The sequence below is a fragment of the Pollachius pollachius genome (assembly GCF_949987615.1).
Source record: "Pollachius pollachius genome assembly, chromosome: 1".
Classification (NCBI taxonomy): Eukaryota; Metazoa; Chordata; class Actinopteri; order Gadiformes; family Gadidae; genus Pollachius; species Pollachius pollachius.
The window spans coordinates 21,370,870-21,387,317 of NC_136934.1; the positions used below are offsets into that span (position 1 = coordinate 21,370,870).

The 16,448-nt window shown below is 44.6% G+C and overlaps 2 protein-coding genes across 2 annotated transcripts in view; both read right to left on the bottom strand.

Annotated features, from left to right (window-relative positions):
* c5 (complement component 5) overlaps positions 1 to 1,772 on the bottom strand; it is a gene marked incomplete at both ends in the record, with an annotated part of 34,326 nt that extends 32,554 nt beyond the window's left edge. The window contains 3 exons of the mRNA XM_079755113.1: positions 150 to 303; positions 762 to 957; positions 1,696 to 1,772. Coding sequence (XP_079611239.1) covers positions 150 to 303; positions 762 to 957; positions 1,696 to 1,772 — 427 coding nt within the window. The remainder of the gene's footprint in view (positions 1 to 149; positions 304 to 761; positions 958 to 1,695) is intronic.
* A 2,007-nt stretch (positions 1,773 to 3,779) lies between these two features.
* Positions 3,780 to 9,526, bottom strand: prdm12b (PR domain containing 12b; the record flags this gene model as incomplete). The annotated part of the gene is made up of 6 exons (XM_079754772.1): positions 3,780 to 4,285; positions 5,282 to 5,396; positions 6,474 to 6,629; positions 6,909 to 7,033; positions 7,147 to 7,212; positions 9,298 to 9,526. 6 exons carry the CDS (start codon positions 9,524 to 9,526, stop codon positions 3,780 to 3,782), a joined length of 1,197 nt encoding a protein of 398 aa, XP_079610898.1.
* Between the last annotated feature and the right edge of the window lie 6,922 nt (positions 9,527 to 16,448).

Sequence of the window (16,448 nt, forward strand, 5' to 3'; positions counted from 1 at the left end):
ACACAAACACACACACACGTCCACAAACCAAAAAACAAGTGAACAATCTGAAGATGTCACAAGTGTGTTGAAAAATGCTTGAATAAGTAAGTGAAGCCCACCTCCCCTATCTCTTGGTGTGCGTGTGTGTGTGTAGTAGGCCTACTTACCCGACTGTTGTGGGGTGTAAAGTGACTTGTCTGTCTGGATGAACATAAAGCCGTTGGACCGACTGATGTCTATCAGCCGTTGGTCGTTTATTCCTGGTCCTTGGACCAGCAGGACCACATTACTAGCCCCTTCAACCAAATCTTTGGGCAAGACCTTGAGAGAGAGAATATTTGAACCCAGTGATTCAATATGCATTCTAAACTATTGCATAATCTGGGTTCTTGGGATTCGCCCCCAGGACCTTATGCGCGTCCTCGAACACTTAATTTCCTGCATTTCAGTGAACCAATTTGTGACTTTAATGCATACATCAAGGGTGGAAGTGGCTTTATTTCTTCCAATAAAAAACACAAAATCCAGGCACCAGGGGACAATTGATAAATGATATATAATGCGATAAGGCTCTCAGACCTTCTGTTTTGCTTCCACATGGCTTTGCTTTTCTTGGAGAGTGGAACAAAGACCCAGTGATGAAGAAGAAAAAGGCCCAGCCCTCTTAGAGGCATTTTTTCTTCTTTGAGGAACGTTCAATCGTTTTTTCAAAATAAAAGTCTGTTTCATTTATTGAGGGGGACCCCCGTAATGACGGAGTGGAATATTTTGGCACTGACCTGGACTTTAGCAGCCGCCTGGTAGTTGTTGGACTGGTTCAGAGTCAATCTTTCTTGCGAGTACCTCACACTCTGCGAGGCCTTAGTGCTCTTCAGGATGACGTAAACCTCCACTGGCCGGGTGAAACCAAACAACTGAACCAGTACCGTCTCCACCGCATCCAAACGCAGAAATGTGGGTGCTGTCACCAAATACCTGCAGGACGCGGAGAGGTACAGGGAGAGAGGGAGAACAGAGAGGAGGGGACGAGGAAGGACATGATGGGTCAGAAGTGATGGGAATAGGAGGATATAACGAGAGGCAAAGATGAGCAGAGGCTCTGAGAGGGAAGAGGACAGGGGAGAGGGCAGAGGAGAGTGGTGAGAACAGGGGAGAGGAGAGGGGAGTGGAGAGGAGAGGGGAGAGAAGAGGGGAGAGAGAGGGGAGCGAAGAGGAGAGGGGAGAGGAGAGGAGAGGGGAGAGAAGAGGGGAGAGGAGAGGAGAGGGGAGAGGAGAGGAGAGGGGAGAGAAGAGGGTAGAGAGAGGGGAGTGAAGAGGAGAGGGGAGAGGAGAGGAGAGGGGAGAGAAGAGGGGAGAGGAGAGGAGAGGGGAAAGGAGAGGAGAGGGGAGAGAAGAGGGGAGAGGAGAGGAGAGGGGAGCGGAGAGGAGAGGGGAGAGGAGAGGGGAGAGGAGAGGGGAGAGGAGAGCGAAGAGGAGAGGGGAGAGGAGAGGAGAGCGAAGAGGAGAGGGGAGAGGAGAGGATAGGGGAGAGAAGAGGGGAGAGGAGAGGAGAGGGGAGAGGGGAGAGGAGAGGGGAGGGAAGGGGAGGGGAGCACAGAGGCTAGGAGAGGCTGGGATGCTCTCCCCTAGGAGAGGGGAGAGCATCCCAGAAGCAGCAGTCTCACGTATGTGTGATGTGTGTGTGTGTGGAGAAGTGTGGAAGGCAGGACTTACGTGGTGAGAGGCTGAGAGAGTGTCTTGGGGAGGACGGCTGACCAACAGAACAGTAGCAACCACGGTCTGATCTCCATGGTGACAACATCAAGTCTGAGGAGGCTACTTTGAGACCCAGAACAATATGAAGCCTTGTTCGTTACTCATCTACCCTGGACCTCTGAAACGATGCACATTTCCAAATATCGCCGAGGTGCAAAGGTTTGTTTAACCAGTGCAGAGTTTCTTTATTTGGAGATATTTGCCCAAGCGCTTTTGTTGACTAACATCTGCAGCTGGGAAGTCGTTTCACAATTTTGATTTATTCGATATTTGCTCTTTGCTGAACTGTTGTTTGTTCGTTCCTCTTTCTGCTATAAACTTAATATTATAATCATCTGCATTCTTTGTCTTATATATTTTTTTTATTTAAGTACTGCTATAAGGAAAAACACTTTTTAATTGCACTACTGGTTAGATGTTAAACTGCATTTCGTTTTACTGGTTGTTCTATCTGGTGCAATGACAATAAAGTTTAATGTAATCTAATCTAATTGCCCGTCTGTCTGTCTGGACGTCATGTTTTCATGTCAAAATATAGAGGAATGGCAGGAGCATTAGTGAATAAACATTGTGTTACCGCAAACGTTGTGCATGTAAACTTTGTTTTAGACTTTATTTTGGAGATATAGACTGGACTACTAAATACTTTCTACAGACTTGATATATAGTGATACATGTGTTAAAAGGACCTTGTACATCCATCCACAAAGATAAAGTGACAGGTGAATATTACTTTCAGGGTAAAACACATCTCATATACACAAATGTATAGTCTTAGATTATTTACAACAATTTCATTGGTTCCTGGGCAACCCAGATTCAATAGGCCCCTCAGTGGTTAAAATAAAAACAATAATACAAATCATACAAATCATACAAATAATACAAATAATAATAATAATAATAATAATAATAATAATAATAATAATAATAATAATAATAATAATTACATTAAGAACAAATAGCAGTACTACTGATAATCGTAAGACTTTTGGTATTTTCAAGGACGACAAATGAGTCAGGTTTCATGAAAATGAACTTTCTCTTTTGGCGAGGTGGAAAGGGCTCTGTTAGTGAGAAGTCAGATCAAAGTGCTTTTAATGACCCTTGACCTTCTTAATGACTCGTGATTTCATCCCACATAACCACAGCCACAATGCCCTTGGAGAATACACAGTACACATCATGAGGATTGGACGAGTAGTAAGGAATTCAGAAACGTAAATATAATTCATATAACATTCTACCTTACAGACATGAAGATGTCTATATCATGAATGGCTAACGACACGATTAGTCACATGAAGGTTTATTTTAAATGTTCATCTGCAAGTGGCCAAATGACATCCACTCTTAACAATGAACAACTCCAGTTAATTAAACAGGGAAGGATGACTTCCCTTCCTGTTCAAACGTATCGTCCTCAATTTGAACAACTTTTAGTCAGAAGCCTAGACGTGTGGTAATTTTATCGGGACATTTAAAAAGATCGTGGTAAGGTCCATGCGTCTGAATATGATGAAAGCATAGTATCTCCGTCCGTTTCCAGTCGGGGAATATTCTACCTCTGGCCTGTGGCTGACCGGCGACTTCAGAAATAAAGGACTACCGCTTGAGAGTGAGAAGCGGTGGACTCGTTGAGGTGAGGTCTGCAGGGAAAACAGACTCCGAGCCGTATACGGAGCTACTTTGTCATGCATGCAAACAGTTGTCTTTCATCTCTCGAGTCACGGGGAGGAAGCGGCCTCATCATGCAATAGTTTAGGAATGCCTTGTGCCGGACAGGGTCTTGCCCGTACGCGTGTGTGTGTCTGTAGGCAGTGCGGTTCTACGTTGAATTACGCCCCAGGTGACACCTCTTCCGAGCAGGCTTGATTAATAAACATGTTTTATTTCGCTTCTTTAATTACATTAATGTAATTAAATTAAATTAAATTAATTAATTAAGGGCGCCACTAGAGGGCCACAACATTTGTCGCCCTAGGCGATCGCCTAGGTCGCCTATGCCAATTGCCGGCCCTGGTGTGTCTGCTCGGCCGCGCCTACAGCACCATGGTGGGCATGTTGGGCATGTGGTGCACGAGAGAGGCCGGGTGAGGCACGCCGCTCATCTGCGGCGGCGGGTGAGAAGTGGGAGGCGAGTGTGCGCCCTGCACTCCGCCCCCGGCACCGGCGGCCATGGCGATGCCGCTGGGCCGGTGCCGGGCGCTCTTCTGGTGCGCCCGCAGCCCCGCCAGCTGGGAGTAGGCTGACTGGCACACGTGGCACTTGTAGGGCCGCTCGCCCGTGTGCAGGCGCACGTGGTTGCGCAGGGTGGACGACTGGCTGAAGCGGCGGTTGCAGAAGCGGCAGACGAAGGGCTTGTCCAGCGTGTGGATACGCATGTGGGAGCGCAGGTTGCTGCGGGAGTTGAAGCCGCGGTGGCAGATGACGCAGCGCATGCGCCCCGCCGTCATCATGGCGGCCGCCGCTGCCGCCGCCGCAGCCGCCGACGACGAGGAGGATGAGGAGGACGAGGAGGAGGAGCCGTCGCAGGAGTGGAACTCGTCTGGACCAATCAGAAACAAGAGTTCAACGTTTGTGTGGGTGAGCGATGGGCTGCCATCTATGCCACAGCAGCTAGTGCCCTGGTGCCTCTTAGCAAGGCATCATACGGTACCAACTGTAATTCTGACCACATAAACCCAGTTAATAATTATTTACTATTCATTACTCTTATGTTGCAACAACTGTTATAACAACTATAATGTTATAATATATATATGAATATAGAAATACACACATGTTTGTTTATATATGTATATACATATATACACACATGATACATATATGTGTGAAAGTACACTACCGTTAAAAAGTTTGGGGTCACCCAGACAATTTCATGTTTTCCATGAAAACTCATACTTTTATTCAACAGTTTTTAGCTATGCTAACATAATTGCATAAGGGTTTTCTAATCATGAATTAGCCTTTTAACATAGCTGAACAATGTACCATCAGAAGACAGGAGGGATGGTTGCTGGACATGGGCAATTACCACATTAACAATGTCTAGACCAGGGGGGCCCAAATTCTTCCCAGTGGAGGGCCAAAATGTAATCGTGGGGAGGCTCGTGGGCCAAAATTTAAAATTTTCAGTATATTTAGTCAAATATGTGGGAGGCAGCTAAACAGGATAGGTGCTCAACAGCGCCACCCTACCATCAATGTATCACAATGTTATTCTAGAGTCAGGAATGGAAGTGCACCAATAAATAATATTCAATGAGAGCGAGCGCAGATTCCGAGCGCTGATGGCGGAAAACAATAATATATACAGTGGGTAAGGCGCGGGCCAAATAAAATCGGTCCCCAAATTGGGCAGCCCTGGTCTAGACTGTATTTCTGATTCATTTATTGTTATCTTCATTAATAAAAAAGATTCACTTTCTTTAACAAATAAGGATATTCCTAAGTAACCCCCAACTTTTGAATGTAGGGTATGTATATATGCATATATGTATTTCTCCATAGATGTATGGTGTGCTTGCCCTTATGGTCTCACCAGTCTTGCTCTTCTTGCTCTGCTCCTCCTCTCCTCCAGGCACTCCCGGTATTCCAAGGAAGGTGTTCTGGGAGTTTCCGTACCACACCAGAAGCTCCTGGTCTGGAGGAATGGTCTGGAAGGAGAGAGTGAGGTCAATACGGGATGAATAATCCTTCACTTGTTCAATAAGACATACCTTACAGTTTAACTATAAGGAACTCCTCTAAATCAAGATGGCGACATCATTCAGTGCTTTGTTCAAGCTTTTTTATTACACGCCTCTGTCAAGCTTTTTAGATCACTTCTCACCGAGTGATCCTGCTAGGTATTTAGATCTAATAGCTTGTGGGGTTATCTTGTGTAATATTAGTAATACCTGTGTGTAAACCCACACTACACAACTAACATATTGGTAAACATGTGTACAATGGAGTAGAATGGAATAGTATATTACAGTGTAGTTATAGCCACAAATATTTGTATGCCTTTTATATACATATATATATATATATATATATATATATATATACATAAATGTGTGTGTGTATGATACCGAAGCATATAGCAATGTTTTCAAGCCAGGTAAATTGTTTCATTTTTCCAGATTCTAATTCCAGAAAAAAAAAAAAAGTTTGAAGTTTTTGACTTCCTCTCATGGTATCGGTTGCTTCAGAGAGCATGACTCCCAGGGACGATCGCGACGTGGACGGACTGCTTTAGCTCTAAACTCTTGTAGTCACTAACGTACATTTGATTCAGTGCAACAAGGAACGGGGAAACGTTACGTAGCAGAGCTTCAGGGTGTGGTGTCTCTAATTTGCACAGCATTTTTGCACTAGAATCCGTGGCTGGTATCTACCACTTGAACACTATACACTTTACAATTTACTACACCTCATTACTTATTAGTACTCATTACCACTGTTTTAGTTTCTCTACTTATTATTACTTGCATAACTTTATTGTAGTCGTATTATTATTATTATTATTATTATTATTATTATTTATTATTATTGTGGTCTATGCTGCTACTTAATTTTAAGTATTTTTATCTTTACTTCTCTCTATTTACTTTATCTTGTATTGTTGCTGCTATGTGGCTGTTGAGGAACCAAGCCTAATAATCATACTCTTGTGTGCTTGTACAATAAGATGTAATAAAGGTAATAGTGATTGTGGCTGTGGTACGGTGCGGTGCAGGAGGACTGACCTCCACAGCCTTGTAGAAGATGCTGCTGCCGATCTGCACCACCTCTAGGTTCTGCTCCTGCTCGTTGCGGGCGCACTTGATGTAGGTCATCCAGCTCCTCTGGTCCTCCTGGCTGGCGTCGATGAAGTAGCGCACGCTGCCGTCCTCGTTGAACACCTGCTGGACAGACAGACTCGTCAGTAAGGACGGGAGACACCATATAGCAGGGTATAGACACCCACACAGACAAACAGCAGGATATAGACACAGACAGACAGACAGTAGGATATAGGCACACTGACAGTAGGATATAGACACACAGACAGAAGTATATAGACACACAGACAGTAGGATATTGACAGAGAGACAGACAGTCAGTAGGATATATACAGACAGACAGACAGACAGACAGACAGGCAGACAAACAGACGGACAGGCAGGCAGCCATGCACCCACCTCCCACATGAGGTTGTTGTTCTTGTACAGGTCCACATGTTCCGGAGAGATGAGGCGGCCTGTGAACGGACCCATCTCGGTCCCAGCCTTGATCCAGGTCTTGGAGAAGATCCCCAGGCCTTCGCCTAAACACCAAGCACACCCTCCATGATCATCGGGAAACCCAACAAGGGCCACAACAGAACAGAACTGTCCCATACGAAAACCAGCTCCACGTGAAACGTTAAAGCTTAATTACCTGGAACTGAACTCTGAGCGATTATCACTTCAGTTGGAAGAACAAGGCTGGACAACTTCTGCACTTCTGAAAGAAGACCAGCAGAGGGTTACCAAAATGATCACATCTATGAGGATGACATTGTAACAAGCAGACCTAACAAACCTTTTAGTTTTGTATTTCAAATCTAAAGGCAAATGGTTTGTGTTGTTCTGAAGAGCTTTAAGACAATTTTACCGTTGGAAAGTTTGCAGGCATATTTTAAAAGGACTCAGACACCTACTATTACTTTACATTCCGTAGCAACAAAAAATGGGTACTTCTGTTTTATTTTAAACCTAGACTGTGAATATTTTCATTTAGATGTTGATACTTTCTGACAAAGGATGCAAACAATAGTCCAAAGAAAACGACTCAACTCTGACTTGATTATACACAATAGGCCTAATTTGGCTGCTTATACTTTAACCTGTTGAGATTTTAATGGAGGACTTTCTATTTTTTAACTCTTCAACAAAAATAAGCTTTTTCTGAATTTTATGTCGTATTTTTTTTACTTTAACCAGAGCATAAGTTGGGTGCTACTTCGGACCCTGGAATGCATGTAAGATCTTCAGCACTATGGCAGTTTTCAAGGGACATTTTTGTGTAAAGGAAAACCCTTTGTCCGCCACATCTGATGAATATCGCCATGAAAATGTTCTTTCAGCGTGTCTGATAGCTGTTATGTGATAGGACCAGAGAGAGAGACAGAAAGGTTAAACGTTCTTTTCTTGCTTTCAATGGCTCCATTATGTAGTGGGGCCATTGAAAGCTATCCACGAACAGCGAAAGAATAGAAAATGTCTAATTCCAAATTCATGATGGTCTTTTTAGGAACTCTGAAGCAATAAATGTAAAGAGAGTGAAGTGAGGGTTTTTGTTCGTGTAGAGCTCAGAATGTCTGACGGTGAAGAATGGGAGCAGAACGTGAAAGGCCATTAGGCGCCTGACACGAGGTGAATAGCGATAGAATTAGGCTTCACGGTTTATTACCAGCGGGGAAAAAAGACACACGCAGAGAAAGAGAGCGAGACAACAGTGCGGGTGCGCAACATGTGCGCAACATGTGCCTGCAGGGCGCGAGAGAGAGAGAGAGAGAGAGAGAGAGAGAGAGAGAGAGAGAGAGAGAGAGAGAGAGAGTGTGTGTGTGTGTGTGTGGGGGGGGGGGGGGGGGGGGGGGGGGGGGGGGGGGGGAGAAAAAGGATAAAGTGGGATTCTATCATTCTTCATCCACCAGCCCCCTTTCCTCTCCATCCTTGTCTCCGTGGGGATTTGTCTCAAAAACGGGAACAGTGTGAAGCCGAATGAATTCCAAATGAGTTTAAAGACCTCCACTTTAAGTCACAACCGGTTTCATGCTAGAGCACAACATTCAATAGCCCCCCGGGAGCTCGCGTGAGAGGGGCCCATCCGACGTTACGAGACGCTAAAACACCGTTTAGGTCTGTAATATAATTATTTAACAAATATTATGAAGGCAAGAAACTTCCACAGGACGATAAGAGTTTGACCATCTTTAAAAGAGCATCGAAAATAATTTCTAGATTTGAAATTGATAATACAAATAAATGCATAAATTCCTCAAGACTCAAAAAAAGTTCTGGATTTGCAAGTCTCCCCCCCCCAAAAAAAACTGCCACGGCTAAAAATCTCTGAAAAATGCGCAGTGGAAATATGTCTAATGAATATCGAGAATAGGAAAACGAATGTTAAGACCGTCTATAAATATATGAAGAAAGACCTGAAGTGTACCCCTGGAAAGGCCTCGATAAATGCTTATAGGCCTATATTTTTAAACAGCCTATATATTTCAATAATTGTAAAGAAACATTTTTGTTCATGCAAGTTATTAATTTTGGGTTGAAATAGTTTAAAATCAGAGTGAACATTTAGTTACAAACATTTTGTATTGTTATTATTTTATGGGGCCTATGGTGCGACATTGTGCCATTATGTTGTACAGCATGCGTTTTAATCTAACGGTTCTGACGTTTAGCGTTCTACTTCTAAAAATGAACCTTTAGTTACATGCATGGTTTTCCGGTGGAGTTCCAAGTAAAGTTTCAACACTGGTTCGACCTGGCAGCAGCTGATCATCGTTCACCGTCACTTATGTTAAAAGTCCCTCACCTCCAGAGAAGGACTGCGCCAGGACCTCCGCCGTGAAGGCCGTCTTAGGGCTCGCGCTCGGGGCGGTCCGGTCCTCGAGCAGGTGGTGGTGCTCGCCGAGCACGTGCCTCCACCTCCCGTAAAGGAAACTGTGCAGGATGTCGGAGGTGATGACGTCCGCCAGCGAGAGAGGCTGCGGCTTGAAGGCGGTCTTGAGTGCGAGGGACTGGGCGGGCAGCACGGAGCCCATGGCGGTCGGAGATCGAGGCTGGCTGTAGTCGTGCTAGGATGAAGGTTCGAACCCTGGCGTAGGAAACCACGTGGGGCCAAACGGTGGGAAATAACCGCGCTATTAAAATTAATTAGAATGAAACGAAAAACGGGTTTGCTGACCGCTTTGCTACATAAAGTGTAAAAATTCAATATAGCGGATCAAAAACAAATTGTGCGAACAGGTTATTTCTGTTGAGTTGTTTTTCCTCTAGTTTTTGAGTAATTGCAAGTAAAAATGTAAAAAAAAAAGTTAAGGCACAAAAGCGTAAAATGTAAAAGAGCGTCACAACTTGGCAATGGGTTCGGAGTGTGTCATGTAGGTTTCACACGCGTTTTATATAGACTTCTGTCTGTCTGTCTGTCTGTCTGTCTGTCTGTCTGTCTGTCTGTCTGCGTGCGTGCGTGTGCGTGTGTGTGTGTGTGTGTGTGTGTGTGTGTGTGTGTGTGTGTCTGTGTGTGTGTGTGTGTGTGTGTGTGTGTGTGTGTGTGTCTGTGTGTGTGTGTGCGTGTGTATGTGAGACGCCGCTAATCGCCTCCTACTTACACCGTTCCGAGGAGGGAGGAGAGTGTGTCTGCAAGTGGAGGGGGAGCGAATGCCCGTGCTTGCGGGAGAAAGCGAGAGTGAGTGCGTCTCTGCGCGTGAGAGGACTTGTTTGTGTTGTGCGCGTGTGCGTGTGTCAACACGCACTTCGCTAGAATAACAAGCCCCCCCCCCCCCCCCCCCCCCCCCGCGCCCGCCTCCACCCACCCCTGCCTAACTGCACCGTCACTGAATCCGCGCCGCGGTATTAAGAGGAATAAAGAAAAAACATCTAAAAATACGAAAAAATAAATTCGATTTATCAGTTGGTCATCAATTGGGCATTGCAGTTAATATATTTATTTATTTTTTTCCAGTTTTTCATAACTGCGCCACCATAAAACGTAGCCTACAATATTTATTTGGCATGTTGGCGCCAAGTCTAAACCGTGCTTTAGGAATGATGTATTCCTTTCTCTACTTTCAGTTGTGGGTTATGAGTGTTCATTATTTCCGTGCAGGTATAAACACTGGGCCGATTCGCCCAGGCTTCAAGTCATTACAAGAATAGAGTAGGACTTTATTGGAATCTGCCTGCAAGTCTTAATATAAAGACCGTTATGCATTTTCTTTCCGTCTTTCATTCACTTTTCTTTATTAATCCTCCATTCTTTCTTTTGGAGACGGACAACTTTATGGTTGGCCAATAATCTCCGCGTGTCGGGACCATAGAAAGCTCATTAAAGGAATTGTATTCTAATTATGAGCATTTGAGCGCTCCGATTAGTGAGTGTGTGTGTGCGTGTGCGCGCGTGTGTGTGTGTGTGTGTGTGTTTGTGTGTGTGTGAGAGCGAGAGAGAGAGTATGAGTGTGCGTGTGTGTGTGTGTGTGTGTGTGTGTGTGTGTGTGTGTGTGTGTGTGTGTGTGTGTGTGTGTGTGTGTGTGTGTGTGTGTGTGTGTGTGTGTGTGTGTGTGTGTGTGAGGGAGAGAGAGAGAGAGTGTGTCACGTGTGTGTGCTTAACGGTAAAGGTCTTGGTCTCGCTCAGAAGGGGGGATCTGCGAAACGATCCGAAAACGACGAGGCGCAAGCGCGACGGAGAGGCGCGCGGGGAGAGGGTGAATGTGTGAGTGACAGAGCAGGGAAAGAGATTAGAGGCAGATTGCTGGTCAACAGCTGCTTTTTAGGGAGGGGTGTCATCCATCCACGCCCCCACCCCGACCGATGAGGATTATGTCCTCCTTCTATGTTTATGAGCTTTTAAACATTCATTGTCGCCACGCCAGTCTCTCAGTCCGTTGTCGTCGACACCAGCGGAACACTTTTCTTCTGCTTCTTCTTCCCGCTTTCTTCCACACACGCACGCGCAAACACACACGCGCGCGCACACCGTTTGGCCACAGATGTATTGTAAGGACCAATTTACCTAGATCGAATGGGGTTTCTTTCTTTATCGCATTTCAACGTTAACGTTTTTTGTGATAATATTGTGTGATGATAAAAGGGTCCGGAATATATTATTAGTTACTAATAGTATTAGTATTAGGGTACTTGTTGACTCCATTTCGAGGCCTTTATCAAGTGTAATACATAGTTACATGTAAACCGTTATTTATCAAGTGCAATAGGCCTACATAGTTCTAAACCAGTTGTTCATCAAGTGCAATACATGGTTCTATGTAAACCGGTTATTTATCAAGTGCAATGCATGTAAACCGGTTTTTTAAAATGTATGACATGAAGATGTAAAATATTCCGTCGAAATAAAAAGATAAAAAGCTAAGATAATTAGAATGTTGACTAATTATTCATTTCATATTTCTAATGAAAAGTGCAGCGCAATTTGGAAGTTTTGTTGGATGTTAAAAAATACAACATTTTTCAACAGTTGGATATGTATAGCCTATATATATCCTATATAGACATAGGCATAGCGACTATGCAAGGCCCTATGTGCCACGAGGCATTTGGAGGACAGGTAACATAGCGACTATGCAGCTAGATTCACTGAGCAGGGTTGGATGCGTGTTGTAGTATCGATCTCAATTAGTCTATATTAAAGTTGTCGGTACTACTACGACGGTAGAAGGTACTACTACACGGTCCATGCGTAATAAACACAACCCCGAGCGGCTCTCAAAGTGGCCTCGATATTTTCGTTAAAACAAAAGAAAAGCAGGCGTAAAAAAACTAAACAAAAACTTTAGTGGTGGGCGGTACTATTTTGTGCACGGGGTGGAGGGATATGAGTTGAATATTAGTTGCGGTTTTATTCTTGGTTTAATTGGCTTCAGCGGGGGGTGTCGGGCGGACAAAACCCACTCGAGCTCACGGGACAAAAAGCGCCCTGAGACAGTGCTTTAGTCCTGCGCCACGACCGACAAACCGTCAAAGGGAGACGAGGCAAGGAGCAGAGAGAAAGGAGAGGACGGAGGAGGGCCGCGCGACGGCAGGTGACTGGCACGCGTAAAAACAAGAGGGGACGCGTTGGCACCCCGGCTAGAGACACAGAGACAGAGAAAAGGGAAGAAAGAAATAAACGAGAGAGAGAGAGAGAGAGAGAGAGAGAGAGAGAGAGAGAGAGAGAGAAAAAAAAAGGAAAGGGGGTAGAAGACGACGTGTAACGTGGAGGTCGGTCCGGCTGCTGGGCCATTAATGACCAGCTGAAGGCATGGAGGAGTTGAACAGAAGAAAGGAGAAAGAGAGAGAAGTGGAGAGGACACGGGACCGGGAGACGCTTAGAGAAAGCGGCGCGTCAGGAGCCGCAGCGGGGCTACAGGTTGTGGGAATCAGCCCAAATGGCAGACTAATGTTGTCCCAACTCTTCTCCTTAATATCATTAACCACCAATGCATATTCATGCTGGCTAATGCGGCAACAATCAGCCAAAGAAAGGCCCCGAGGAAGACGCGCGCGCGCGCAAGGCGGGCCAGACGGGAGCCCATGTGCACGGTGCTAATAATCCCTTTTAAAAGGCCTTTTAATAATAAAACCCATTCACACGAGGAGGACAGTCCTCAATGCGGACACGCCGCACGGGAACACAAATCCAAGTCGACTCGGCGCATTGTCTCAGGGCGGTCGCGCCGTGCGGGGAAATGGGCTTTAAAGCAGCCTATGCTCACTGCGTCTCGCGTCTCATCGCCTCGCAGCTTATCATATTATCGGCTCATTAGCGTCGTGCCGACAGCGAGCTTCACCCCGACCCTGTTGAGTGTGAACGCCAGGCCAGGTCGTCTGTCTTCCGCCCCCCCTCCCCTACACACACACACACACACACACGCACACGCGCACGCACACACACACACACACACACACACACACACACACACACACACACACACACACACATAGCCTACATATTCTGTAGGCCTAAATATTCTTCACGTAGGCTTCGGTGTAACTGAAAATGTTTTTTTTAAAAACAAGGTCAATTATTAAATAATTAGACTAATTAAAGTCAACATTTATAGGATCAAATGTCTTTTGGGTAATTTCACCATTTATATTTTACGCATCGCCCTGGTCGTAAGCAACGTTGAGTCGTGAGTCCGATAAGGCGTCTCTCATCGCGGGTTGAAGGAGGGCCCCAGACCTGCAGAAACATCCTTCACCTTTTTTTTATGCCTCGCTCAATCACTTAGGCGGTGACGCGCTGCCGACATGAGTGAAATGTTTCTTTCTTGGGTAAAATAGGTGTAAATAATGAATTATTATTCAATAATTTGTAAAAGCCAAGCTCCACGCCACTCGGCAAACCATCGCTCAAAGGGCGCCAAGTGATGTTCTCTAAAAATGTAGAGAACGCGAGAATGAAAGCAAATGTAACTATTATATATTATACACACACGCGCGCGCACACACACACGCACGCAGGCAGACACGCAAACACACTATGGCGGGAAACTTGGGAGAGGATAGGGATACAGACAGAGACGGGGGCTGAATAGATGCAGACAGGAAGGGAAGAAGAAGAGGAACGCGAGGAGCAACCGTGATACGTGAAGATTCACATAACATTCATCTTAAATGCGAACCTGTGCAATGAGACCAGTGTTAACATGATAAAAAAGATGGATAGGGATGTTGTATATCCCAAGTGACAAGTCACACTATATATAGTATTGATCGGAAACTTAGAAACAAAATCAAAGTGAGACAGACAAAATCTTGGACGGATGGGTGATGGACTAACAGACAGGCAGAGACAGACACATAGCCACACCCACCAAGCCCTCCTATGAGAACCTGAGTCATTTCAACCCAAGCCCAGCCAAAGTGTTTTTAGGACTCCATGGGGCCTGTTTTGGCTGGGGTCCAGAAGCCCATTATTTAAATGATTCATCAGGAGGCACAGTTCATCTGTACTTACCGGCCTGCTTCCTGCCATTTACCACACACACACACGCACACACACGCGCACACACACTAGATCTATGGGAACACAGATTTGTGTTGCTCACATGTCTTATACATTAGTTTGCAGAATGCGTTCATGTGTGTCTTCTTATTTTTAATACATTGAAACACACATCCCTTAACAAACAATGAACACACACCAGCCCACAGTGAAATTACAATTAATACACTCGTCAAAACACATGTGTGTACCTGAGCATTTTATGACATTAAAAGGCAGATTACTTTGAGCTGATGTGTGTTTATGTGCGATGGGTGAAACAGTTGATTCCTAATTTTTATACAATGCAAATTGGGAAGATGTGAGGGCGTCTTGCTCCGGGGTTCCAAGTAGATTGCCGATATCTGGGGATCAAACCCAGAACCTTTCAGCTGGGAGTTGAACATCCTTCGCCAATACTCTATTCTGCATTACTGTGGTGCATTAGTGTCAGTTATTGCCATGTTTCTGCAACATGCATCGTGTGTGTGTGTGTGTGTATGGTTACTGTATGTGTGTAATTACAGTAACAATATTAATGACGGATGACATCAGCCTATGGCCAACTGCTCCATCTGTCTGAGAAACACATTAATTATTGACTTCTCATTTGTCACAGGAAGAGGATCATAAATATTTGCAGAGCGTCACCCTTCATCGGTCAGCACTGGAGTTTCTTATAAAACACTTCAAGCTGGGATGCAAGCTATAAGATATACTATTCACTGCTACGTATATAAAGATTCTGTATAGGTAGCATTAAAGATTTATATTTGAGTGTAATTTGATAGAAATGGCATAGCCATTTCTCTGCAATTAGAAAGTGAAATGCACTGAGAATATCTGGTATGAGTGGACTTTGTGCCTTCCTCAGTATGAGGCAATATATTTCTGACCAATCAGAACATCATCACATGCAGCCAGTTATTATCATGGCGCCATCACAGGTGCATGAACCCAGCTCACATCGGCTGAGAAAGGAGAGCTCTTTTCGGGGTCTAGATTTCGGATCCGACCCCCTCTGCTAACGCTCTTTACATCTCAAGTCTCGCCTGGAGCATCTTCAATAAAACATATTTGTTAACTTTGACACGAGGTGCATCATTTCTTTGCGTTGCACACCTTCTGAAACGATGGAGTAAGTTGACGTGAAACTGCAACAGGTGCGGTTACCACCACAGCATTAAGTTCTGCAGGGGCAGCTCCTTTTGCCCATTTCAGTGCTATTCTCATTAAACAAGCCTTGGCCAGGAATGAAATGTCTCACGAGAGCCTGCGGGTGGCAGGGAACTACATGCAGAGGCATACTTTGATTGTGCTGTTTATTTTTAAGTATTTTGACAATATTTAAGACTGCCTTTCCTTTGTCTGATCGGTAAAAACTCTTATTAGTCATAAGCACACAATTTTCAAAGGCTTACACTTGACATTAGTGTTCTGTTAGTGTGATTACATAATACTGTGTAACAATCAATGTAACATGTAAAAGCATGTACTTAAACTTGTTTGAAATGCGCTCTAAAACACATTGTGTACACTAATTAAGACACTATTACATTCAGTGGCCTAGGTGCAAAGCCCTCTTCCTGCAGACAAATCCTCTACTACAACCAGAGAAAGGATTCTACCATTTTTCAGCATTCTTGCTATTTTGACGAGTCAGCCAATCAATAGCAAGGTGACATGTTAAATTAATAAACTTGAGATTCAACCTTGCAGCCTATGGAAATTGGACGGGCTTAGAAAGAACTGGGAGAGGGAGGATCGGAGCAGAGATGTTTATTCTCAAAGTTTAGACTATAGCTGGAATTAATAAATCTTGCATATCGAAAATTAAAAATTCATAGGCAAAAAAAGCGATTCTAAACTAGGGTAGGGATAGGCTGTTCCATAAAGTAATTTCATATCAAGAACTGTACATGCTGTTACAGGATATTACATAGCTAATTACATGTGCTATTACACCGCAACAAGGACACTAA